Source organism: Mercenaria mercenaria, chromosome 9 (genome assembly GCF_021730395.1).
Source record: "Mercenaria mercenaria strain notata chromosome 9, MADL_Memer_1, whole genome shotgun sequence".
Classification (NCBI taxonomy): Eukaryota; Metazoa; Mollusca; class Bivalvia; order Venerida; family Veneridae; genus Mercenaria; species Mercenaria mercenaria.
The window spans coordinates 63,035,769-63,062,986 of record NC_069369.1 but is presented as its reverse complement, the minus strand read 5'-3'; the positions used below and the strand labels follow the sequence as shown (position 1 = coordinate 63,062,986).

Sequence of the window (27,218 nt, the reverse complement as noted above, 5' to 3'; positions counted from 1 at the left end):
TGATTGATTTAGAAGTTTAAGAACCATTATTTCATTATTTGCTTGTTGTGTTTTAATTGTAGAGTCACTTGGATCATTGTCTGCATGATCACTTTAGTGCGGAGATTGTTACAAAGACCATTGAAAACAAGCAGGACGCAGTGGACTACCTGACGTGGACCTTCTTGTATCGTCGTATGACACAGAACCCAAACTACTACAATTTACAGGGCATGTCTCACAGACATCTCTCAGACCACTTGTCAGAACTGGTGGAGAATACAATCTCAGATCTAGAACAGTCAAAGGCATGTCTAACTATTATCTTTTGGACTTTTTGTGTTTGAATAGAAATATAGTCTACTGTTTGATCCTCCAAATCCGTAATATGGTTTTTCATGACTTGTAGCTTTATTTTGATAGATCCAGATATGAATAATAATTGTTCTAAAAGTCTCAGTGGGTGGTAATACATGTAGGTTCTTTTTGAATTTTTAAGATACTTTTTAAAATGTTAATTTTATTGGCAAAACGATCTGTCTGTGAAACTTTCATGATTATTTATTGCAATATTAGCACTTTAGGAAGTACCAGTATTTATTTTCAGGAAAACGGACAATTGGCAAATATAGCAAAATCATATATGCCCTGCAAAACAGTATATATTGTGTATATATTTACAGTGTATTGGTGTAGAGGATGAGATGGATGTATCACCCCTCAATCTGGGAATGATTGCAGCCTACTACTACATTAACTATACCACTATAGGTAAGTGTTATACCACTATAGATAAGTTTTGTGCCACTATAGGTAAATTTTGTGCCTTTGTTTTCAACTATACTAAAAATAAATCTCCACCTGACTGGCTAAGAGGTAGGAATCTTTGGTCTGAAGCTATGAAAATAATTTTGGTGGAGACCAGTGTCAAAATGCCAGCTTCTCATTGGTTGATCTTGAGCTAAATCTTGAAATTAGTCAATGGAATGATTGCAGTCCGAGACTAGCCTCCAATCTTAGGTTTATAACCTTAGAGCCTGACAACATGATTTGGATTCAATTATTTGTTTGTCTGTCTTTGGCTCTCTAACAATATTGAACATAGCAGGTGAAACACATAACTAAAATGCAATGTGAAAAAAGACAAATCTTCAGTCCATACAAGTTATATTTATATAAAACTCCATATTGAATTTCGTACTTGAAATTATATTATTGCCTCCATGACCAAGTAGTTAAGGTCGATGACTGTGAGTCACTTGCATCTTATCGATAGTTCCAAAACTAGTTTTTGGTGTAGAATTCTTTGTGAGAGGAAGCTATCCAGCTAGCTTATGGTGCCTGCCTAAAACAATAAACAATGCACAGAGGAGCACCTGGGGTCTTCCTCTACCATCAAAAGCTGTAAAAGTTGCCGTATTACCTACATTCTGTCAGTGTGGCTTTCAACTCAACAAAGACAAAACAAAACAAAAGTCATAAATTAAATTATATCAATATTGTGTTGCTTTCTTCCAGAATTGTTCAGCATGTCATTAAATGCCAAGACGAAGGTAAAAGGTTTGATAGAAATTGTCTCTAACGCCGCAGAGTATGAGGAGATACCTATCAGACATCACGAGGACTCGGTACTGCGTCAGTTAGCCAGCCGACTGCCCAACAAATTGGCTAACCCAAAATATAATGATCCTCATGTAAAGACAAACTTGCTGCTACAAGCACATTTATCCAGAATGCAGTTGTCGGCAGAACTTCAATCCGATACTGAAGAAATTCTTAGCAAGGTAAGAAAAAAAACATTTTCAGTTGTAATGAGAGTTTAATATAAAAATGAAATATTTTCTGCGTGTGACTTTTAATGATAAATGTCATTGAATAACATTAATATATTCATTACCCTTTTAAAATGTCTTAGTAGATCAGTATTCTACCAAACTAGTATAAAGTAATCTTAAAAATTAACCTCAAAATATTATTAGAATAAAATATTGATGCACAGTTTTGCAAGGGGAAGAGCAAAGTGCTCCAGTTATTTGGGGTTTTGAGCGATCCATAGAAAATATAAGGATTTCACTGGGGACCAATGGATTGATCCAAGTAAGCCCAGGTGTTTGAGCCATTGATTTTAAGCAAGGTGTATTTCCCTGTGTAACATGTAGACCAGACATTACAAGAGAATCCATTCATTTTCTCCTCTCTAGGCTGTACGACTGATCCAAGCCTGTGTGGATGTGCTGAGCAGTAACGGTTGGTTGAGTCCAGCCTTGGCAGCCATGGAGCTGGCACAGATGGTTACACAAGCAATGTGGGGCAAAGATTCTTACTTGAAACAACTTCCTCACTTCTCAGCTGAAATCATCAAGAAATGCCAGGAAGCTGTAAGTTTTCATCAAACTGTCGTCATTGACTGTTTAAATGCCAAGCTCATTTAATGCTTTTACCGTCCATGTTTGTAAAGATTTTTTTAAACTAGATTTAGTGGTTGTCCACACATTTTTAATGATTTGGTTTAAGTTTTAGCATTTCACAAACAGTCCTTCTTCATTTTCATCAAAAGGAAGGTTTATAAAGATTAAGTTAATCATTTGTTATAAAACTGTAGTTAGTAATGCTGGGAACAAGTCAAAATTTCCAAGATGATTAATCAATGCCCACCTGCTTAGCTCAGTAGGGAGAGTGTTGGTTTAAGGATCGCGGGGTCGCGAATTTGATCCCAGGGGGGCGTATGTTCTCTGTGACGATTTGATAAAAGACATTGTGTCTGACATCATTTGTCCTCCACCTCTGATAATTCATGTGGGGAAGTTGGCAGTTACTTGCGGAGAACAGGTTTGTACTGGTACAGAATCCAGGAACACTGGTTAGGTTAACTGCCCGCCGTTACATGACTGAAATACTGTTGAAAAACGGCGTTAAACCCAAAACAAACAAGATGATTAATCAGTACAAAATGGCTTAATCATGGATTAATCGTGATTAAGATTATATTCAGCATGGATGGCAAAAACTTCTTGTTTGATTTAGCATTGCTGTATGTTTATTATAGACAATTGAAACAATATTTGACATCATGGAGATGGAGGATGAAGAGAGAAACAACCTTCTGCAGCTTACAGAGTCACAGATGGCTGATGTCGCCAAGTTCTGTAATAGATACCCCAACATTGAGATGACGTACGAGGTTGCAGAAAAAGACAGTATCACAAGGTATATAATAATTTGCTTTCTAAAACATGTCTTGAGCTCAAGGTCACAGTGACCCAGAACAGTAAAACAGTTTCCGGATGATAACTCAAGATTGCTTGGGCCTAGGGTCATAAACTTTGATAGGGAGGTTGATCATGACCAGCAGATGACCCCTATTGATTTTGAGATCAGTAGGTCAGAGGTCAAGGTCACAGTGACCCAGAACAGTTAAACAGTTTCTGGATGATAACTCAAGAATGCTTGGGCCTAGGATCATGAAAGTTGATAGGCAGGTTGATCATGACAAGCAGATGACCCCTATTGTTTTTGAGGTCAATAGGTCAAAGGCCAAGGTCACAGTGACCCAGAACAGTAAAGCGGTTTCCGGATGATAACTCAAGATCGCTTGGGCCTAGGGTCATAAAAGTTGATGGGGAGGTTGATCATGAGCAGCAGATGACCCCTATTGATTTTGTTTGGAATTGTATTGTTTTTGTCAAAATAAATAAATTTGTATGAAATTGTAAGTTGAGCTTTTTTGGTTAACAAATGATTTTAGAAAAAAGTATAAGAGAACGATTATATATGTTTTTATGTTTCAGTGGTTCCACAGTGAATGTTCATGTACAGTTAGAGAGAGAGGATGAAGTTGCTGGGCCTGTTATAGCTCCCCTATTTCCACAGGTAGGTCACTCTCACTTAGAAACATTTCTAACAAGGGGCCTCTGTGGCAGAGTGGTTAAGGTCGCTGACTTCAAGTCACTTGCCCCTCGCTGATGTTGGTTTAAGCCCTGCTTGGGGTACAGAATTCTTCATTTGAGCCGTGCCATGAGAAAACCAACATAGTGGGTGTGCGACCAGCATGGATCCAGACCAGCCTGCGCATCCGCGCAGTCTGGTCAGGATCCATGCTGTTCGCTAACAGTTTCTCCAATTCCAATAGGCTTTAAAAGCGAACAGCATGGATTCTGACCAGACTGCGCGGATGCGCAGGACCAGACTGCGCGGATGCGCAGGCTGGTCTGGATCCATGCTGGTCGCAAACCCACTATGTTGGTTTTCTCATGGCGCGGCTCATTTGAGAAAGCCATCCAGCAGTCTTACAGAAAACCGATGGTTCTTCTCAGGTACCTAATGCCCAGAGGGGCACTTGGTGTATTCCTCTACCATGAAAAGCTGGAAAGTTGCCTCCACCCTCCGACGCACACAACAAAAATTAAGAAAGAAGTCAACTTCTCACACAAAAAGATTTAACATTTTAAGGAATTGGTGTTTTATTAGTTTGACATGCAAGCCATTCAGTTAGTCTCCTCGTGTACACAATCGAAGCAACCAGACCTTTTCTTTATATTTAAGCCTAGCATTTTAAAACAGGTGATTTAACATTTATATTTTTGCATAGATAGAAAATGTTATACATTTTGTTTTTTATATGAATTAAAGTTTTCAATAAGCTAGCTCTTATTTTACGTAATAATTTTGAAACCTGCTTTAACCATCTTTAAAGTTGATTTTGTAGTACAGCTATGATACCTTTCTTTTTACAGAAACGTGAGGAAGGCTGGTGGGTAGTTATCGGCGACACAAAGAATAATTCCCTGTTATCCATCAAACGTCTGACCTTGCAACAGAAAGCCAAGGTCAAACTGGACTATGTTGCTCCTGCCCCGGGTAAATACAACTACACCCTGTTCTTCATGAGTGACGCATACATGGGCTGCGACCAGGAATACAAGTTCAGCATTGACGTCCGGGAAGGGGAGAGCAGCAGTGAAAGTGACAGTGATTAAGTTCTTGACATGTTTTCAATCATCTCCCCTGTATTAAAGGCAAAGGCTGGCGTCAGTGAACTGTGAAATCAGTGGATTTGTAAAAAAATTGCATTGAGAATGTCTTACCATAAAAAATACATGTATATTTAAATCATGAAGTCAACAATACATAAAAATTTTGTTAAAATTTATGAATATATGTATGTGAAATCACAACACATTGCATCATAGTGATTATATGGGGTAATACTTGTACATTTATGAAATAAAAAATTACATTGTATATACCGCCTTAAGATTGATTTAAGACTTCGCTAGTATAACAAACTGTACAGCTCTGACTAGCGACTGAGAAAAAATTCCTGAAACTTGCTTCTGGTGTTGCTGTATTAACACATTAAGTCTATGACATCATGCTTCAATACTTGAAATATATGAAATATCTGAAATTTATTTTTTCACAAATACAGTAAAATATTGCATATAAACATGCACATTGTCTTAAAAGGCTATATTTGTAGACTTTTGAAGAAAAAAGACGGAAAATACTGCATTATTTATTTCAATGTGTTTTTGTATATCATGTCGAAACTGTTGTTGTACAATTGCATATTTGTATGTATTTCTTAAGGAAACATTGTATTATATTCATTTTTACTGAGAATATTTTGAGAGATCTATGTTAATGGCTGTTTGAGATCAAAACCAGTAAAATGTTGCAGAGCAAAGATAGATATTTCACAGTTGCCCAACTATAAACTCAGTATACGGTAATTCACTAGATTTTGGTTTTTCAACATTCTTCCGTCATTTTTACCTTTGTAAATGTGGAATAAAAATTATTAAGAAAGAGCTGTTTTTTCTTATTGGACAGTCTATACTGTGTTGGTGCGCCGTAAAACCCAAATCAAATTAAGTTTCTGCTCCAATATGGCAGCATATGAGAGTACTCTATATTTCTTAAGACCGTCCAAATTACTTTGTTTCTGCCACAACTTATTTTATAATAACTGAAACTGAACCACGAGTGAGTAAGCCGGAGTGGTTAAATATCCAAGCATCAGAACGTTGAACTGTGATAATTTAGTTTATTAGCTCGACTTTTCGAAGAATAGGGGAGCTATCCTACTCACCCTGGCGTCGGCGTGAGCATTAGCATGAGCGTCACACACATATTAAAGTTTGCGTACCACCCCAAATATTGAGATTAAGTCCATTGAGATATTGCTTTCATATTTTGCATACTTGTTAACCATCATGACCCCAGTCTGTAAAAAGGAGGAGGCAACTCTATCAAGCACTTTGACTGAATTATGGCCCCTTTTCGACTTAGAATATGCTTATTGTAATGTTAAGGTGATGTCACGTTTTGAATTTCCGGTGAATAATAAACAACCAAAGAATATTTAGTTCTTTCCAAAAACAGTTATGTTATGATTCAACCAAATAGTTTCCTTTGTCTAACAGAAAGGAACAATTCTTATTTCTTAATATTGAGGTTTGGTACCTTTATAACAGACAATAAACTAAAACAATAAAAATTCAAACATGACTTCGGTGAGCTCAACAAAGCAATTTACAAGCACAAATATTAATGTGGAATGTGAAGTAAGTTACACACTACAATATCCAACCAAGATACGTACAAAAACAATGCATTTGCAGAATAGAGAGATAAAAATAACTTTGACAGCTCGTGAAAACTAATGACAAATTTTGACAGGAATATGATGACTCATGACCTTATTAATTTTTTTCTGTTATTTCTAACTTCCAGTTTGATTTTCTTAAAAATGGGTATTCTATATTGTAGCTTACGACTCGTGAATAAAAACAATATAAGAATATATTGTTACCTCACTGTCGTTTTGTCTATCCAAGTCACGTACGAATTCCTATTGTTTCAGTCTTTTGTCCCTAATTAGAGCAACTCACAGTGTTGCAATCATACAAACATCCCTTATTTTCACATAGATATTGAGGATTTATCTAATGAGCACATGTATTGGAAACAATTTTAATACCGATTGTGTATTGCAATAATGCTAAACTATCTCAGCTGTGACGTGTCCTTAAAGTTTTACTCGTTGCTTATATTATACTATCAAGCACTGAGAATAGTCGAGCGCGCTGTCCACTGACAGCTCTTGTACTAATCTGTTTTTGCTTGATTGTGATGAAAAGTTTAAGCTTATTTGAACCACTCTCATTCCGCTTCCTGGAGAAACCAGTAATGGTGTCGTGAAGGTGTGGTCATGATCCCAGAGACACCTTAACCACTAGAACACCTCTTCCCCCATCCATCAACCAGAAGACCTTGATTGTTTTCATTCTTAAATGCTCATTGAAATATTTTGATAAAAATTGTGCTGGAGTAGGAATGAAGCGGACATCGAGCGGCAATTTGACTTTATAATTGAAAATTTGTATTAAATGGTATCAAAATATGATGCATTGAATGTCAAATTCAGTGGACCGTGGATGGACACATGATGGAGTAAACTGTCTTTGTCCAGCCGGAGTTGAAATGCAGTGTGACAGTCCTGACTGACTATTGTATGGATGGACCACAGGGGTTCGGCTCGTGCCTAGGTCCAGTCCCTACCCTATAAATTTCGCTGTACTATATCTACTAATATACAAGAACAATAACGAGGTGTTTATTGAATGGACATCGCTATATTTCAATCTAAAAGCACTAACAATGAAGCACATTATACGCACCAGTTTTGGCATATAAATAAACAAATGATACATGTACTTTTTGCAATACTTTCAAATTGGCGGTCATAGTTATGCACAGCATAATGTATAATATACAAGTAAAGGTTAATCAATTGCTTATAATCCTTTACATGCCTACCGTTTCACCGAAACTGATAGTTATATTGTCTAGTAAATACTTCGCTTAATTGTTTTGCAATAGGTTACAGATGTTATAATTTTATATATATCTTTATCATATATCTATATAAATTCTGTAAAAAATCGGTTTGTTTTTCACAATTAAATATGAACAGGCAGAAAAAAAAATCGATTGTACCTTTTAAATTCCGTATTGTACCTATTTGTAATTATTATAAATCCCACACGATAACTCAAACAATAACATGTTTGATAATTATGATTTTTCTTCATTAAAACGTTTCAATACAGAAAAAAAATGTGTATAACATTACAGTATGCACTTGACTTCTATCATTGGCAACCTTTTCGAGTTCAACGATGCAAGAGAACCATAACAATCAAACAATAATATAAACATGCTGTCGTTTAAATTATTGTGCGGGAGTGCTTCTTAACAAAATAAATGCATGTCCTAAACATACCACCGTACAACTGCCACATTATCAAAGTATGACCGCCGTTCCATTACACGGATAGTATTCAAATGGCTACATCTTGTTCGTTTGTAATCCGATTTTCACGTTTTCGACATTCTTTATATATTACACTAAAGTCTTAATAAGAAAAAAAAATGTTTTCAGTTGTTTGATATCCCCCTTTAAGCAACTTTAAACACATGGTAACCTTGAGACAAAATACCTTCCCACGTAATAAAATTGTGAATTATCTGCCATCTTTTTACTAAATATGGTATTCCTAAATTATCTTCGTCAACAACAAACAAAAACAGTTTTCCAAATATAGTTAACTGATTGCACTTTAAGGTTTTGTATCCTGGGTTTTGTATAAACATCTTGTCAACAAGAAAAAACAACTGCATTAATTATTCAGCTATGCATGCAAAGCATTTAAAATTTAAAATTAATGAATTGCAATGAACGAAAATTATAAAGTCATACGCTCAAAAGGGTCCAAACCAATATATACGAATGTCTAATGTCTATGCAGATAGGCATTCGCCTTGATTTTTTGAATGCCTATACGAATGTCTAATGTCTATGCAGACAGGCATTCGCCTTGATCTTTAGCTCACCTGAGCACGAAGTGCTCAAGGTGAGCTTTTATGATCGCCCTGTGTCCGTCGTCAACAATTTGACTGTTAACACTCTAGAGGTCACAATTTTGGCCTAATCATAATGAGACTTGGTCAGAATGTTACCCTCATAAAAATCTTGGACGAGTTCGATATTGGGGTCAAAAACTAGGTCACCAGGTCAAATTAAAGGAAAAGCTTGTTAACACTCTAACACTTGGTCAGAATGTTACCCTCAATAAAATCTTGGACACGCCGTCGGGAACATTTGCTGAACTTTGCCATTTTGGGCTTAAAATATTAGCCGCAAAATAAGGAAAAAGTGCTTATAAAATATTTATTTCGGGTAAATAACTGCAAATAAAAACTTGTTTTGATAGAAAACGACAAAATCTGAATGTTTGTGACAAAAAAAACCCAACAACATCTGTTTGTCCGTCTGTACGTAATTTAGAAAAATACGGAAAATGTCTGTTTTTCATTAATTTCAAATAATTGTAGAATGTTCCGAACACAAGATATTTTCATGAAATAACTTTTATAAATTAAATCTAAACATTGTCTAAACAGATCTAAATTTGTATGTTTGTTACCGTCAACGGTTTCGTCGGGGGACCGTCTCAAAATGTACCATTTTTCGTGAAAATATGCATACTTCTTCATATATTAAATAGAGGGATGGGCCTTGTCAGAGGAGTCATATCTTCATAACCTGATGTCCGATTTTAATGAACGATACCTTGTTGCAAAGGACAAGCCAGTAGCTAAAGAAAACAGGCCAACTCGGATTCGAACCCGGTCGGCTAGGGGTCAAGATCGTAGATCAAAGTCCGGTGATATTCTCAAAATATAAAATTTTCAGAACAGTCAAGGCAGTCCTGCAAACTCAAGCACTCTCTATCTTCACTGAGTCCAACGACACCATTGGTGCAGTTCTCATGGCTCCCCGGGTCGGGCCAGCTTAGTCTTGGCCAGCATCCTACCGCATAAAACAAGTTTGGTCATTTTTCGATGCCTGTCCTGAGCTCTGATGGCATCATACGGATTTGTAATAGCTTAAATGTAAAGCTGAGACATCTACAAACATATTCATATATAGTGTAGGTAGGTATCTGGGGTGTAAAGACTCAAACAAGGGTCAAAATCTAACATAGTGTCATTATCAACTGATATTCAGTTTAAATTACAAAAACGTACCTTTATGTATTACCTTCCCTGACACCTATAGCTCACCCGGTTGTTCGAAAATGGTCTTAATCTGTAGCCAGGACCCGTACCTAGTCGACCATGTATAAAAGTGGAACAAGTTTAGGTCAAAAGGGCTCCAACTAGGTGAAAACCTTCCAGACATGGTCAAAAAGGCCGTTTCTAACCCTACTATATGGCTATATATCATACATGGTTGTGTAGGTGTAGGTCCTGGCTAAAACTTGAGACCCTGTTCAGGTACCTAGTATAGCCCGAGAAGTCGTAGGTCACTAGGTAGTGTTCGAACTTTGAAAATATGCTTATTTTGACCACGTCGGAAAGGTTTACGATAAAGTTCGAGCCTTTATCACCAAAACATATATCCGTATTATACTTGGATGTGTAGGTAGGGTCCTGGCTATCGATTGATGCCATGTTCGAGTACCTCGGATAGCCGTAGGGGTCGAGACGGGTTGTGTAAGGACATCTTTTGGTCTTCTAACTTTGTATTTTTACCATGTCTAAGAGGTTTTCGACCGGGTTCGAGCCCCTATGCAAAAGAAATATATCTATATTATACATGGTCATATAAGTGTGAGTCCTGGCTATTAATTGAGACCAAGTTCGAATACCTGACACACCAGTAAGGGTCAAGGCAGGTCATATAAGGTCACCACGTAGTGATCAAACTTAGGAAATATATGTATAACAATTTTGACCATGTCTGAAAGGCTCTAGACCCGGTCTGAACCCCTATGACTATGATATATACCAGTATTATACACAGTTGTGTAGGTATGGGGCCTGGCTATAGATTGAGACCCAGTTTGGGTACCTAGGATAGCCTGAGGGGTCAGGACAGGTCGTACAAGGTCACCGTGTAGTGTTCGAACTTAGATAAAATGACTATTTTGACTTTGTCTGAGAGGTTTTCGATAAAGTTCGAGCCTCTATGACCAAAATATATACCCGTATCATACATGGTCGTGTAGGTATGAGTCTTGGCTATCCAATGAGACCATGTTCGAGTACCTTGCATTGCCTTAGGGGTTGGGGCGTAAGGTCACCATTTGGTCTTCTAAGTTCCTATTTTGACCATATCTAAGAGGTTTTTGACCGGGTTCGATCCCCTATACAAAAAGTAATATACCTATATCATACGTTTTCATGTAGGCGGGTGTCTTGGCTATTGATTGAGACCATGTTAAAGTACCTGGGGTAGCCCTAGAGGTCAGGGCAGGTCATATAGGGCTACAAGGTAGGGTTCGAAAGGGCTTTTTTACCATGTCTGGAAGGTTTTTAACCTAGTTGGATCCCTTTTGACCTAAACCTGTACCACTTGTATACATGGTCGACTAGGTACGGGTCCTGACTACAGATTAAGACCATATTCGAACAACCGGGTGAGCCATAGGTGTCAGGGGAGGTAAAACATAGAGGTACGTTATTGTAATTTAAACTGAATTTCAGTTGATAATGACACTATGTTAGATTTTGACCCTTGTTTGAGTCTTTAAACTCCAGGTACCCACCTATACCATATATGAATATGTTTGTAGATGTCTTAGTTTTACATTTAAGCTATTACAACTCCATATGATGCCATCAGAGCAGAAAATGACCAAACTTGTTTTATGCGGTAGGGTGCTGGCCAAGACTAAGCTGGCCCGACCCGGGGAGCCGTGAGAATTGCACCAAGAAAGTGCTTGAGTTTGCAGGACTGCCTTGACTGCTTGAAAAGTTCATATTTTAGAATATCACCGGACTTTGACCTATGACCTTGACCCCTAGCTGACATGGTTCGAACCCGATATGACTCCTCTGACAAGGCCCACCCCTCTATTTAATATATGAAGAAGTATGCATATTTTCACGAAAAATTTTAGGGGCGTACCTGGGCATACGCTAGTATGTGCGTACAATTAAATTCGACACCGGGGAAATGAAAAAGCTTAAAAGTGTGAAAAAATGCAATAAAATGTAAAGCCTAAAGGGAGTTAGGCGGCTGTTTAACAACATCATCTGCATGAGATTTATCAAATTCGTTTTCAAAATAGATTTATTTGTTCCTGTAATTATCTTGGAAAAGGTAAGGGTAGATTCCTTGCAAGCATAAGGCACGGCAAATACAGCCAGAGCCACACATCGCCAAATAGGCCCGCCTTAAAAAGAAACACAGACGCACACATGCACACACGCACACATACAGACAGCGATGACAAAAAGAACACTGTTGGCTCCGCCCAGGAACGGGCAATGGTAACACCTGCGATATTTTTCTTCATTCTAAATTATATATTATTTACAAAGAAACAATTTTATTGATAAAAGCTGGTCCTATTGACAGTATTCCATTTAGATTTTTCCCCCATGTGCTCCTTCCATTGTTTTATCACGGGCGGGCACCCGGGTAGAACCAAGACCTTCCGTAAACCAGCTGGATGGTTTCCGAAACCATATGAAGAAATCAACGCCTCGAGTGAGGCTCGAACCCACATCGGTGAGGTGCAAGTGATTCAAAGTTAGCGACCTTAACCACTCGGCCATAGAGGCCCCAAGTAAAACATTGGTATTCAAGCATGCAAAGGGAGAACAAAAATGCTTGAGTCATCCAAGGTCTCAAGTAAAAAAAGCTTGCGCTTAATATAAAATTTATCGTCCATATCAATGTGCAATTCAATCTGTCAATCTACATCCAGATCAGGATACCGAAATACCAAAGCAATTTACGCAGTTTGAATTTTCGTTTGCAAAAAATAGATGTTGTTTACGTTTTCTAGAAAATGTTTACTTTCGTGTGGGAAAGATATGTCAATGATTATTTCATAAAACCTGACACATTCGCAATGTAAGGGTAGATGCATTTATGAAAAACCTGTCAAAATGCGGATGTAGAAGTCATGCATGATATTTAAACATTACGATGATTTCAAAAACGATAACACCACAAATAAAATATCCTTACAAAATCCAATCGAGACTCTCTCTCTCTCACCTACCCATACTCGCAGCATCGCTGTTTGGCTCATAGTTATGCTGCTCGTCTATCTGGCGTACAGTTCAAAATCATCTAGGTACGCCCCTGAATGGTACATTTTGAGACGGCCCCCAGACGAAACCGTTGGCGGTAAAAATATCTGTTTAGACAATGTTTATATTTAATTTATAAAAGTTATTTCATAAAAATATATTGTGTTTGGAACATTCTACAATTATTTGAAGTTGATGAAAAACACAGACTTTTTCCGTACGGAAATACAGCTTTTATCCTAAATTACGTACATACTATTACACACGAACAGATGGTTTTTTTTTTTTTTTGGGGGGGGGGGGGGGGGGGGGGGGGGGGGGGTTGTTGTTGTTGTTGTTTGTTTTTTTCTATCAAAACAAGTTTTTATTTGCAGTAATTTACCCAAAATGAATATTTTATAAGCCCTTTTTCCTTATTTTACGGCTAATATTTTAAGCCCAAAATGGTAAAGTTCAGCAAATGTTCCCGACGGCGTGTCCGTCGGGGACGAAAATCGTTTTTCATTTTCATTTAGACAATATTTCCAACTACTTATTAAAAGAAATTTCAGTTTGATATCTTATTCCTAACGCTTTTTATAATAAAATGAAATGGATGGATATTTCGAAAAAATGCGAAATATCGCTACGCAGTCGCGTGTCGTGTCGCATTGTCGCGCGTCGCGAGCAGCAAAAAAAGTCAGACCGAGACGCACGACAATGCGACACGACATCGCGAAAATGCGACACGACATCGCGACAATGCGACACGACACACGACAATGCGACGCAACAATGCGAAATATCGCGCTTTAGAAAGGCGACAATGTGACACGACACTGCGATAGTATTGTCGTATGTCGTGTCGCATTGTCGCGATGTCGCGTCGCATTGTCGTGGACTCTGTAGTAAGTGTGGGTACCTCAGAGTAGCATATTAGTCCCTCTTCTTATGTTTTGGTTTACGTTAATGATATGAATATCAGCATCTATCCAAAGTGTTAAGTTATTTTATATGCGGATATTAGTGTAGGTCTGCAAATGGTCTTTGACACTGTTATTTATGATACTTTTATATGTTAACATATTAGGCCCTCTTCTTATGTTTTGTTTTAAGTTAGGGCAATGAATATCAGCATCCATCCAAGTTTTATGTACTTATTTTCAACGAAGTCGTAAATTCGCGCACTTCAGAGCCCCGCAAATGTTAAAAGTACACATAAATTAAACTTAACTATATTCGTCATTCTTGCATAAAAACTAATTTTTTCACTGGTTCCGCCCATGTATAAACGGTTGAAAAATCGTGTGCAAACAAGGCAATTCACGTGCTGTTAATATATGAATTTTATTTTTGAAATGCTTTGCCAGGGACGTATGTATGTATTTCTGCGCAGATTGATATTTGGCATCTGCATCTTGTTTCTTCCATAATAACCTCTTCTTGTAGCATTATAGATACAATGTAATCCATAGTATGTTTAGCTGTATCAGTTTCCAACCCCAAAGGTATTGCCCCCATCAATGTACGCTCTAGCTTCTCTTAGAGTTTACTCCCTTTACAAAGCGTCTGTTCAGTTATTGTAAATAACTGTGAATAAATAAGTATCGCGTGTAACTTGTGCTATTGCCCGTTTTTAGGTGTTATATTAATGATTTTTGTTAGTATCAGTCGGTTTGTTTTTACCTGATTGTTCGCAGAATTCATATAATAAACCTCGAAATCTAGTCACTAGCTTCGTACTCATCCGTACTCTGTTTGTTCGTACTCAAAATAATTCGAATGTAAAGTTGTGACACTGTGGTGTTCGCAGAATCTGAGCAAGATTTTCAGATTGCTTTAGATGCTATGCACTCGTATTGTGAGTTATGGAAACTACAAGTAAACACTGCTAAAACAAAAGTTGTTATATTCTCAAGGGGTAAACGTAAACATGTTCCTGCTTTCTATTTCAACAACAGTCAATTAGAAGTTGTAGAGGACTTTAGTTATCTTGGTGTGAAATTCAATTATAATGGTTCATTTAATAAAACTACAAAGTACTTGTGTGATCAGGCAAGGAAAGCAATGTTTGCAGTGCTAAAGAAATCAAGAGTATTATTTCTTGATATAGACTTACAATTACAATTGTTTGATACAATGGTGAGCCCAATACTATTGTATGGTGTGGAAACATGGGGTGTTGGTAATGTTGAAATTATAAAACAATTTCAGTTGAAATACGTAAAAATGTTACTGAGTGTTAAAAAGTGTACACCTAATGTTATGGTTTTTGGTGAACTTGGCACTTTGCCTATAGATTTAATGATAAAAGGTAGAATTCTTAACTTTTGGTGCAAAATAATTAATGCTAAAAAAGATAAAATTTGTAGCATTATGTATAGACTTATGTATGAGTTGGATAAGAAAAATATTTACCATTCGCTTTGGATAAATTATGTTAAAAACTCTTTGCAAGAGTTGGGTTTTGCTGATTATTGGTTAAGCCAATCTGTTGTATCTCCACTGTATTTTAAACATATTGTTAAGAATAGAATTAAGGACCAATATATCCAATCTTGGAATGAGCAGTTAAATAGATCTAGTAAATGTTGTACCTATAGAATATTTAAGTCTGTTTTTGAACTGGAAAACTACCTTAAACTTTTACCAAAAAACCTGGCTCAGTCTCTTTGTCGTTTTAGATGCAGCAGTCACAAACTACCGATTGAGGAAGGTCGTTTTATTAACCTAGCTCATAACTTAAGAACTTGCCATTTGTGTAATAACCACTCCTTAGGTGATGAATTTCATTATATTTTTGAATGTTCCCATTTTAATGTTCTTCGTAGAAAATATTTATCAGTGCATTTTAGAAGACCAAACATGTATAATTTTGAACAACTGTTTGCAAATAGAGATAGGACAATTTTACTTAAATTAGCTATTCTTGTGCAAAAGATTATGTCTGCATTTGATTAATGGTATACCACCTTCCGGGTCAACAAACTTCACATACTTAAATGCTCAATTTTTATACCACCCCATATTAATTCAAAGAATTTTTGTATCTGAGTAAGAAAGTTTTTGTATGGGCTCTGTTACTTTTGGGCCGTCTCAGGGATTCGTTGTTTGGTTGGGTCTTGGCCGGTCTGTGTATCTGTGGGGTTTTGGTGGAGCTTAATCTGTCAGTTAAGACGTCTTTAAATTTCTGCAGTGAGTGCGGGTGTTTTCTGGGCTCTACTGGATCTGCGCGGATGCATGGCCTGGTTTTGATTCGCCATGTTTGTGGGGTCGTTGGGTCGGTTTTCTTGTGACAGGGCTCATGCATGCTACTTTGAGTTTATGTTGATTACATTCCTGTTGTTAGTAAATGTTACTAATGTTTAGATGGTTCATGATATTTGTTTGCTGAACTGTTTTGGCTGTTAATTTGTATATGTATATGCATTTATCTGTAATGCTGATGCCCTTAAAGGGCCAAGATTTGAAATAAAACTTGAAACTTGAAACTTGTTATTCTTAAAATGATTGTGTTCCTGTTTATCAAATTTTTTAGTTATATGCAAAATTATGTGTAATGTAACGTTTGTAATAACTAAAAATAAAAAGAAGATGCTCAAAAACCTTCAAATCACGCTTTTAGTAGTGTTGTTGTTAGGCAGTGGCTAGTGCACCGTCACCGGTGCAGCAGACCTGAGGTCTAGTGCACCGTCATTTTTGTTATGTATAAAATATAGCCTTTATGTAAAGTTTAATCAAAAGATATTTTCACCAGTAAAATGCAAGAACATAACTAAAAGAATGAAGTAAGATAAACCTCGACTTACCTGTTAATTTACCCTTTTACATTAAAGCGCTGATCTCCGTTCTTCGGTGGTATCCATCATTTACTAAGCTATTTCCGAATGACATAATGAATTTCATTGATCCTTTTTTCATTTTTTTATTTTTTTTGATTTTATGAATACCGTATATCGTTATTTTTGTCAATTAATTTCATTCAAGTTGAATAAATAAGATTAATTATTGTCTGCATTTGGATATATATGTATGTATATCAAAACTGAAATTCGATCTTTATTTCAGATTTATTATGTCAGTGACAATTGACAATTAACTCTTCATGAAACCTGAAACTCGGAAATGTTGACATCTTGCAAGCACATATTTTATAATGTACATTTACGGTGAAAACTGTTATGATTTCAATATTTGTTTTTTTTTTTTGTTTTTGTTTTGGGTTTAACGCCGTTTTTCAACAGTATTTCAGTCATGTAACGGCGGGCAGTTAACCTAACCAGTGTTCCTGGATTCTGTACCAGTACAAACCTGTTCTCCGCAAGTAACTGCCAACTTCCCCACATGAATCAGAGGTGGAGGACTAATGATTTCAGACACAATGTCGTTTATCAAATAGTCACGGAGAACATATGCCCCGCCCGAGGATCGAACTCACGACCCCGCGATCCGTAGAGCGACGCTCTACCTACTGAGCTAAGCGGGCGGGCTTCAATATTTGTTATATTCATTTCATTTCATTTATATTATTAATGAAAAAAGCTACATCTTACGAAATCTATGATAAAAACTGTGAAAAACAATAAAGATTAAATTAAAACAATAAATGGAGGTCTACAAATGTAGGCTTTGTTGGTAGCTTGTTAAAGTTATTTAATAATTAGCTTGGGCGTGTTTGTCTTTTGTATCGGCAGCTATGATCACGAGATAGTGAATCTAAAATTAAGTTCGGATTTCAATTTTGATGTATCCAGATACAGACAATAACTAATCTTAAATGGACATAAATATACTAGTATGCTATTTATGAAAATTAAAAAATAATTATTTCTTTCAATGAAACTCATTCTGTCATAACTGAATGTTTTTCTTAAGAATCATTCCGCCATAATAAACTTTCTATTAATAGACCATATCTGATAGCGGCACAATGTTTTTAATCGGTATATCGGTAAATTAAAAGGTAATGTCAAGGTTTATTTAAATTAGAATCATCTTACTTCATTCTTTTAATAATGATCATACATATAACTGGTGACAGTAAGTTATAATTCAAAGAAAAGCTATATTTTATATATAACAAAAATAGCTATATTTTATATACATGTATAACAAAAATGACGGTGCACTAGACCTCAGGTCTGCTGCACCGGTGACGGTGCACTAGACCTTGGGTCTGCTGCACCGGTGACGGTTCACTAGCCACTGCCTTGTTGTTATGTGTGCCCCGGTTATGGATATTTAAAACATGTTTACCGTTTCCAAGAACAACAAGAATGGTAAATAAAAAATGTACCGGAATCGTCAAGTCATCACATATGAAAACAATGCATTTAGTCGTCGTGTAATGTTTTTTTATGCAAGAATAGCGACAATACACGTTTGTTTTGTGTATTAACGCCTGCAGAAGCCCTTGGGATATGTTTGTGACCTCGACCTTCGGTCTCGGTCACAAACAATCCCGCGGGCTTCTGCAGACGTTAATTCACAAAAAAAAAACGTGTATTATCCCTACACTATCACACCTGACTGAAACCTGGCCGAGATAGACAGGTCAGTAACAATGCTATAAATATTGGGTCTAAATCAAACGTTCACTAGCCAATTATGTAATAATCCTGGTCGGTATTTCCATATATCTTGGGAAGAACATGAACCGAAGAACCAACACCAAGTTCAGCTGCCAACGTTGAATACAAGTTTAAAATTGTGTTTGCTTTGGCTCAGTTCTTCCATTGGACACTTATTAAATCTATAAAAATTGAAAGATATAAATATTGCTTTTGTAATAAATTTTAAAAGTACATGTATATGTGTTCGTTAATTCAGACATGAATGAAGCTAACCCATGTTGAGGACGGTTACATTTTTCTCACAGACAGCACGTGCAAGTCTGTTAAAACAATTAATATCTGCCCAGCTGTAGGATAAAGGGCGATAAAAGGCGGCGCAGTCCTGTCCGGTAGGATGCGTTAGTGCATTCTCTGGCTCAATCCCTTTCCAGTCTGTGAACGGAATTATGGTATCTGTACCGGTCATTTTCCATACACCTTCTGTCTCCGAATCTGTCATGCCAATCCAGTAAAGTAGGCCCTCTGAAATATACACATAACTACATATCAACGACCAGCTACCTTATATTTTGGCAAATGCGTGATGGAACGTGAATCTGATTTGTATATACTAGTACAACGGATATAAAATGCATTGTTTATTTTTTTTATCTGTTCTGTATCCTTAAGGTCTGTGAAAAACTTGTAAATGGTAACTTGACTACCAGAGCATACCTGAGTTTTTGAAAGAACAAGTCAAATTGTTAGTAAATACCAGACAATGATAATTTCACACTTAGCGACAGCACTTGTACAACTTTGTGCTTTAGACTAAGTATATGTAATACTAACAGCTGAAGTGTTAATATGAGCCGCGCCATGAGAAAACCAACATAGTGCGTTTGCGACCAACATGGATCCAGACCAGCCTGCGCATCCGCGCAGTCTGGTCAGGATCCATGCTGTTCACTTCCAAAGCCTAATGCAATTAGAGAAACCGTCAGCGAACACCATGAATCCTGACCAGACTGCGCGGATGGTCTGGATCCATGCTGGTCGCAAAACCACTATGTTGGTTTTCTCATGGCGCGGCTCGTGTATTTTATGTTTTGAGCATATGTAAACTTTTTAAAGACAGAAAAAAATGTTTTTGTGTTTCCTTTTTAACATGAGAATAGTTCTACACTAAATGCATATCCATAAAACAAGCAAACTTTAAAACAGAGAATGACTTACCACTAAAATGTTTCTCAAGAAGACTTTTTAGAAATGCATTTTCCTCTCGTGTTTCCAGATGAACCAAATGGGCGTGCTGTTGGCTACACATGTTCTGTAACATCAAACAAAAGGAATGTAATAGCCAAAAAATCAGTCACAAGAGAAAGGTTCATGTAACGTTGATGTTTTCGGCAACAAGTGGTTTATGGAATTTTTTAGTCAATGAACCAGACATGAGAAACAAAATTGAAGCGAAATAGCAGCACATACTGTAATATATTATGCAAAACGATTTAACAAGCTCAACAACCCTTCCTATTTTCTACAAATGTTTCCTTATCCCCTGTAGTGGCCCAAGTTTGACCATATTGACTCATTCTTTCTTACACGATTTTCTATTAAGAAAGAAGACCGAACATGTGCGCTATTTTGCAAGATAGTCACAGTTTGTACGTCAAAGCAATCACGCCATAGTGTTAAAATAGAAAAAGAAAGCCATACAAAGCAGGAAAATATTTGATGTATGGCGTCAAGGATGTACATAGGTAGAAATTCTAGACATCGTACTATACTCGAAAATGTATATCTAAAACTGATTTTCTCATGGAAAAATCATTGTTGTCGTTCATTTGCACCTCTTCGCATCTGAACTCCAAACAATGATTTTATTCAATAACAAATCACTGTTTGGGTGTATCTGTTAAGAACAAACCTTGGCCGTTTGAAAATTAACATCTTTAGAGTCAATGAAGTAACAGGAATCGTTGTACGTTGACCAGCTGTCAGGACATTTTGATACCGTTTGTGTTGTTGCTGTTGTTTTTGCTGTTGTTGCGGTTGTTATTTCTGTCGCTTTCGCTGAAATATAGTAACATACTTGTAAACATGAATCTTCCAAACAACAGGTCATACTAAATAACCAATATCCTCGGTAGAGTCAGTAGCAGAAATATTTACAAAGTGGATGCAGGTATTATCATCCAAAAGGTTTTCCATATAGCCCAGAGACCATGGTCGATCCTGGCAGTGGAATTTTTCTGAGATGCTCTTGAGTGTCTCCTGCCCAATTAAGAGACTGGTTAGAGGGCTTTGCGTGTATCGGTGGTATACACCGGGTACGTTACAAAACCAGACTGTATCTTTAAACGTTTCTCTTTAACTGCTCATGGGGTGAGGGGGGGTCAAATTACTTTGTGTCTTTATTAGTAGAGATCATGCTGGCGACCTGAGTTGCCGCCTTTGTATGTAAAGCAACTTTGGACATATTTACCATGGAAAGGCTACTGGCAAAATCTGGTATAATATATTCCGAAATGCGAGAATGTTTGTCGCCTTTGGCCGATTTGGCAGTTGTATATTTGATATATATATCGGTTATTGGTTGATAATGAAACGGAAAAGTACACATATCTTGGAGCAGGTTTTCCAGCATTCTGTCTTGTTATTTTCTTCTTTACAGTATACTCTGTTGTTTTTTTTTTTTTTTTTGTTTTGTTTTTTAAATAAAAGGTGGAAAGAACACGACAAAGTGAAAATATTGCAGGCTCTAGCCTACTAGTAGGGGGTTAAGCAGAACTCAACATTTTCAATGTTACAAGTGTACGGCAAGAAACTATTCGGACAAAATACCGTGTGTGGAAACACTATTAGCTTATAAAAAGCTAATATTAAAACACAGCGTTGACTTCTGCAGCTGAGGGTGTTACTAATCCCACGCGAGTCGACTACGGAACACGATATGGAATATATCGTGTTTCTTGTTCATTATAGATGCAAGAATGAGTATAAAATGCCTCTTCAGCAAGTGCTAAGGGGCGTTAGGATGTTGCACTACTTGTCAGGAAAAGAATAATATAAAAAACCTAATCTGTTATCACTTTCAGTTCGCTTTTTCGCGTTTTATGCTTCGAAAAATGTTCTAAAATATCTTAATACCGATCAACTCAGTTGTCTATAAGTTTAGCGGCCATAAATTGTATTCCTGTACCTTATCCCACTGTTGTTGCATTTTCTGGTCCTTCAAGATCATGGAAATCAATAAGCTAGCTGGTGTTAGGGGACCTTACGCACGTTTCATGTTTCAGCATCTCTCATAAGCAGATTTGATTAAATAAAATATGTTAAAAAAAAAGAAATACAAGCCCAATATTTGTTTTGGCTGAGCAAACAATTTTTAATTAAATATTTTACCTCCAGCAGACTCCAAACTGTTCACTCGTTCGATCAATGCATTTACTTGTGAGCTGATAATAATCAGCTGCGCCCTTACGTCCAAAATCTCACTTTCTAAGTCCTGTTTCGGCGATGCGTGTTTCCCGTCTGTATTATATATTATGATATGTCCGTCCGCAATTTCACAAGCACCAAAGAGAAACACTAAAATGAATTTCACATTCATGTCTTTTCTTTACTTTTGATTTGAAAATCTGTTGAAAGCAATTGAACTACTGCTCTAATCAGTATGCTCGCTGTATATATTATGGTTTTGTACAACTCGGCTTTATTTATCTTAAGATAAAGATCTTTTTAAAAGTTTTTATTTTGTATCTTTTGTCACATTCTACCAAATGGCGTGATAGTTTTGAAGACGCCCAACATATTTTCTTCCTCTCTCTACATATCCTTACATTTCTGTCTAGACTGAATGATAACATTGAAGTATTTCATCAATACGGCATTATCATCTATACGGCGTGTTAAACACAGGCCCGTTGTTTAATGAGATGTTGTGAATGATGGCTTGTAAGAAATATATTATGTCATTATTTTTACACAAGTTTTGTTTTAAGGAACAAAACGTCACGTTACACAGAGCTAGTGATTTATGTAAGAAAAAGTATTTTTTTATACTGTTTTATTAACATTTGCACACATTCCTTTAAGATATAATGAATTCAAATGAAATTCCTTACTACTTGATAGCATTTTAGGATAATAATTTCAACAATCTGACCTAATAGGCAATATTTAGATGTTATATGTGAATAATGGCACAGTCATTGCCCGAAGGCTGTACCCTGAGGGCCATTATGAAACTAGTTGTGCCATTAGAGTAGAAGGCACACGCCAGCCGTCTATTGTTCTTTTTGTTATATATAAGTGTTCATTTTATCTTGCCATGGTATTTTATTTTTCATATTTTCCACAAACATGTAAGTATCATTTTTATTGATGTTTTAAATCATAATTTGAGAACCGAACTGAAAACGATCAGCATCCCATTAGGCCTACTCGCTATATAATGACGTTGCTGCATGACGTCAACATCAGAACGCGCGGGCGCTCCCGTCACCCGGGCTCATTATGATAATATAAGGCAAAAGGCACACAGCGCCATAATGAGTCCGTCAACGGCTTTTTTGTTACTGTTTATGATAACCTCTAATTATGCTGAGTGTAGTTTACCTAATATGGAATATACACAGCAAGTAAAATTCATATTGGGCGAGAACGAAACTCGTGTCCCAATACGGCCTACTGACAGTATATATGCCATATAACTACATACTATATCACGAATGTTTCTTGCAAACTGGACTGGCGTTTCCTGTGATTTTATCCATGCCGACTAAAACGATCGTGCATCTCCATGCCAGATGAATTTCGCTAATTATCAAATACCCCGATAGTTTTTTTTTTTTTTGTTTCTTATGGTAGATTTCTCGATTCAAAAAGATATCTTATGGAGAAAAGAAAACATGACGTTACGCTTCAAATGATAAAACTAAACAAGAACTTTGTTGTTGTGCGTCTCTGAAACGTCATATCTGTTTTCGGATGATAATTTCCCTTTTGGGTTTAAATATGCTCCTGTAAGAAAAAAGTGCTACAGAACAGAACATTCCTTTATTAACTCGAAACTTGTACATAACAGTTGGTTGAGTATACAATGCAAGAGATTATGCAGTTCAACATGAATACAGATGACTTTTGTGAAAACCTACACTAACTGTGAAAGCCAATATTCGACCGAGCAATATATGTTAGAAGGTCTTAAATACCTCCGCTACTATTTCCTATTCAAACATAGGTATATGTAACATGTTTTTATGAACCTTTCTAACTTTCACTTCTTGTGCGACTGTCTTCGTCATGAAGATCTGCCTTAAGACAAAAAAAAATCTGGGGTTGATTGTAATGCAAAGAAACCATGAGCACGTGACTGAGATACGTGATGAAAACGCTACTATTGCGTAGGTAGACATCGGGAATTACTACACTTAATCCAGCAGTTGAAGCATATAACGAAGCTTAAAATCAGCCTTTTACAATCAAGCACCAATAAAGCTTATATCTGGCTATGAAAATGGCCATCACTGGGCGGGAAAATGCCACTATATACTGGTATGGACTACATCTGAGTAGACCATGGAAGCATATCCGGCGGATAACGATCTTCGTACCTATACGGTATTATATGACATCATATAACATAATCAATATTGTTTTAGCTTTAGAATCCGTATTAGGTGCGCAGAATATTTTTGAGCCGCATTTCACGAATATACCTAAATTAGATTACTACCATAATCTTACCGAAACGAAAAGTAAAATTGATGGAGAAAACGGAATACCATAAATAGTTCAGTCAATATAGATAAATTCACAGATGATTTGAACAATCTTTAACCGTTGGATATCAACCTTACCGAAACGCATTGTAAGATTGTAAGATTCTCTAGCGTTAATATATTTTTTAAAATAAACATTCACATTCTGCAACTAGAAAACATTATATCAAGCTTATAAGTGACATGATGATAATGTAAAATTATACAGAAATGGGAAATCATTCACTAAATACATATAGATAATTAAATGTTATTTGTACCATAAACTATTTCATTTCTTAAAACAAAAGCATAGTATGTATACCAGGATTTCTAATCTGACTTACATTTTTACATTCAAATGATTGTACCAATTTAATCATACTAGGATGTCTCCAATACTTTTATGTATGTACTTCTTTCTAATATCTCTATACAATGAACATTCAAGAATAAGATGAAACTCATCTTCTAAAACATTACATGATGAACATTTTCTATCGTTTATATGAGTACTTACTGGCCTTGTCCATCGACCAGATTCAATTTTTATTCTATGTGAAGAAACTCTTAATCTTGACAAAGCTTTTGAACATTTATCAATACTTATGACATTTAAATAGTCTTGAAACTCAAATATACATATCGTTCTATAACAAAGTGCCCTTGATGAATCTTCTAATCGACTATGTCAATTTTGAATAAAATTATCTTTTATTAATTATGTTTAATTCTTTTCTTTAGAACAAATAGAAACAATTTACATCACCGACATTTTGTTGTAACCATACGTCATAAAAACCTAGTGAACATAGTAACACTTTAACAGAATAACACCAATTTACTTTATTGGGTGCATTTTCAAAATCACTTTTCAACAGTTGATAAACTTTATAAACATATTTTCTACCATTACTATGTAACAACTTTATCCAATACTTTGATTTATTACATTTACGATTGCAATGTCAATGTCTTCCTAACTCTCCGTATATAAAATTTTTGTGTGTTGTTTTCCTTACTCCTAATAACTATTATTGAGAATCCCGTTAAGCCTGCGGTTCATTTTTGACGAGGAATAAATAAATAAATGTTTATGTTTGAAAATAACTAACAACTTACGTCATTTTTTTTATGTATATAAATACATATGTAAATGTGTATATATGTTTGTACATATTTGTGTTCACGTGTTTATAATTATCGTAACAGGCTGTTATATCTCCGTGACTTTCTTTAAATAGTTGATATTAACACGTTGTGTAAATCAAAGTCAAAATATAACTTTTGATCATTTTTCAAACCAGTTACACTAGTAGAAGTTCTTCAAGCTTTTACTCAACCATTCCTCTTCACTAGAATATGTTTTTTACGTTTTTGTTTCTAGTATTAGTTATTTTTGTTTTCTGTTTTCCTGCTTGTTTGTATTTTTGTTTTTGCCCAGCTTATACAATTGTCTTGTCTACGGTGAATACTATTATGTCTGCTTGTACTGTTACCCTTCATCTTTGGTCGCATATCTCAAGTGATCAGCTGTACATATTACCCAATGGGTAATGATTTAAACCTCTATAGAGCGGCCATAGGGTTATTTTACGGTAAAGTTCAAAAGCTTTTCAAGAAAGAAAAAATGTACATGCACTTTTTTTGCTCTGACTTGCTAATTATTTTCTTTACATCTTGCATTACTTCGCTTAAGAAATTATGTCACATTTTAACATATTGTTTTCTAAACATAGAATTTGCATTTATGTTATTTACTCTAGTACTAATGTCTAGAGATGTTGAACAAAATCCAGGCCCTCAAAATAATGAAAACAAAAATCCCAGTATATCTATTCTTCACTTAAATATAAGATCTTTAAGAAATAAAATTGAATTTATACAAGATAATCTCCTTGATTTCGACATACTCTGCTTCACAGAGACACATCTTACTGACATTGTTGAAAATGAAAAATTGTTTATTCAAGGTTAAATCAACTGTTTGTATCGTCGAGATTCTACTGCACACTCAAATGGAATTTTGATATACGTTTCTGAAAAAATAGTATCTTGCCGAAAACTAGAATTTGAAAATCCTTCAGTAGATGCTATTTGGTTAGAAGTTAAATTAGGTATTATGTCTTTTTTACTGTGCTGCGTTTACCGACGGCCAAATAAGCCTGTAGCATTTTGGAACGATTTAGCGGTAATGCTAGACAATGCTTTAGATATGAATGAAAACTTAATTGTCGTTGGAGATATAAATGAAGATCAATTTAAACATAATTGCCACTTAAAACAGATCATGCTTTTATATAATCTAGATAATGTAGTCACAAATCCGACACGGGTCACGGCGACCTCATCTACACTTATAGATCCAGTTCTAGTTTCTGATGGTTTATCGTGTCTACACAGTGACGTTTTTACAGTTCCTGGCAATATCAGTGATCATAAAGCGACTTGTGCATTTTTCAAAGCCCCGTTTTCTTGTCAAATGTCCAATAAAAGGAAAGTATGGTTATACAATAGAGCCGACTTTCAGTCCCTAAATAACTATATTGCAAATGCTGATTGGTCGTTTCTTAACTCTATTAACGTTAATGATGGTGCAGTTTTATTTACTGAAAAACTATTAGATTATATGAAAAAGTGTATACCATATAAAGAAGTCACTATCAGACCATACGACAAACCATGGTATGATTCAACCATAAGACTGTATTCTCGCAAACGTGATAGACAAAAATCCATTGCAATTTCTACTCGTAATACAAACCATTGGAATACTTATAAAAAATTAAGAAACAAAGTAAACAATTTAAAAAAACATGCCAGA

At 36.0% G+C, this 27,218-nt stretch overlaps 2 protein-coding genes across 2 annotated transcripts in view; one reads left to right on the top strand and one right to left on the bottom strand.

Annotated features, from left to right (window-relative positions):
* The window catches only part of LOC123547273 (U5 small nuclear ribonucleoprotein 200 kDa helicase-like), a 47,648-nt gene extending 41,859 nt beyond the window's left edge, over positions 1 to 5,789 (top strand). Inside the window, exons 34-40 of the mRNA XM_053551545.1 lie at positions 63 to 287; positions 663 to 750; positions 1,498 to 1,763; positions 2,181 to 2,357; positions 3,026 to 3,186; positions 3,768 to 3,849; positions 4,713 to 5,789. Of these exons, the coding sequence (XP_053407520.1) occupies positions 63 to 287; positions 663 to 750; positions 1,498 to 1,763; positions 2,181 to 2,357; positions 3,026 to 3,186; positions 3,768 to 3,849; positions 4,713 to 4,955 (1,242 nt within the window). The 3' untranslated portion in view covers positions 4,956 to 5,789. The remainder of the gene's footprint in view (positions 1 to 62; positions 288 to 662; positions 751 to 1,497; positions 1,764 to 2,180; positions 2,358 to 3,025; positions 3,187 to 3,767; positions 3,850 to 4,712) is intronic.
* A 13,051-nt stretch (positions 5,790 to 18,840) lies between these two features.
* LOC123548051 (perlucin-like protein) lies at positions 18,841 to 22,567 on the bottom strand. The gene is made up of 4 exons (XM_045335282.2): positions 22,035 to 22,567; positions 20,557 to 20,702; positions 19,863 to 19,956; positions 18,841 to 19,169 (listed from the first exon to the last, which is right to left on the bottom strand). The coding sequence occupies exons 1-4, from the start codon at positions 22,240 to 22,242 to the stop codon at positions 18,916 to 18,918; spliced, it is 702 nt and encodes a 233-aa protein (XP_045191217.2). The 5' UTR covers positions 22,243 to 22,567; the 3' UTR covers positions 18,841 to 18,915.
* Positions 22,568 to 27,218: the final 4,651 nt, after the last annotated feature.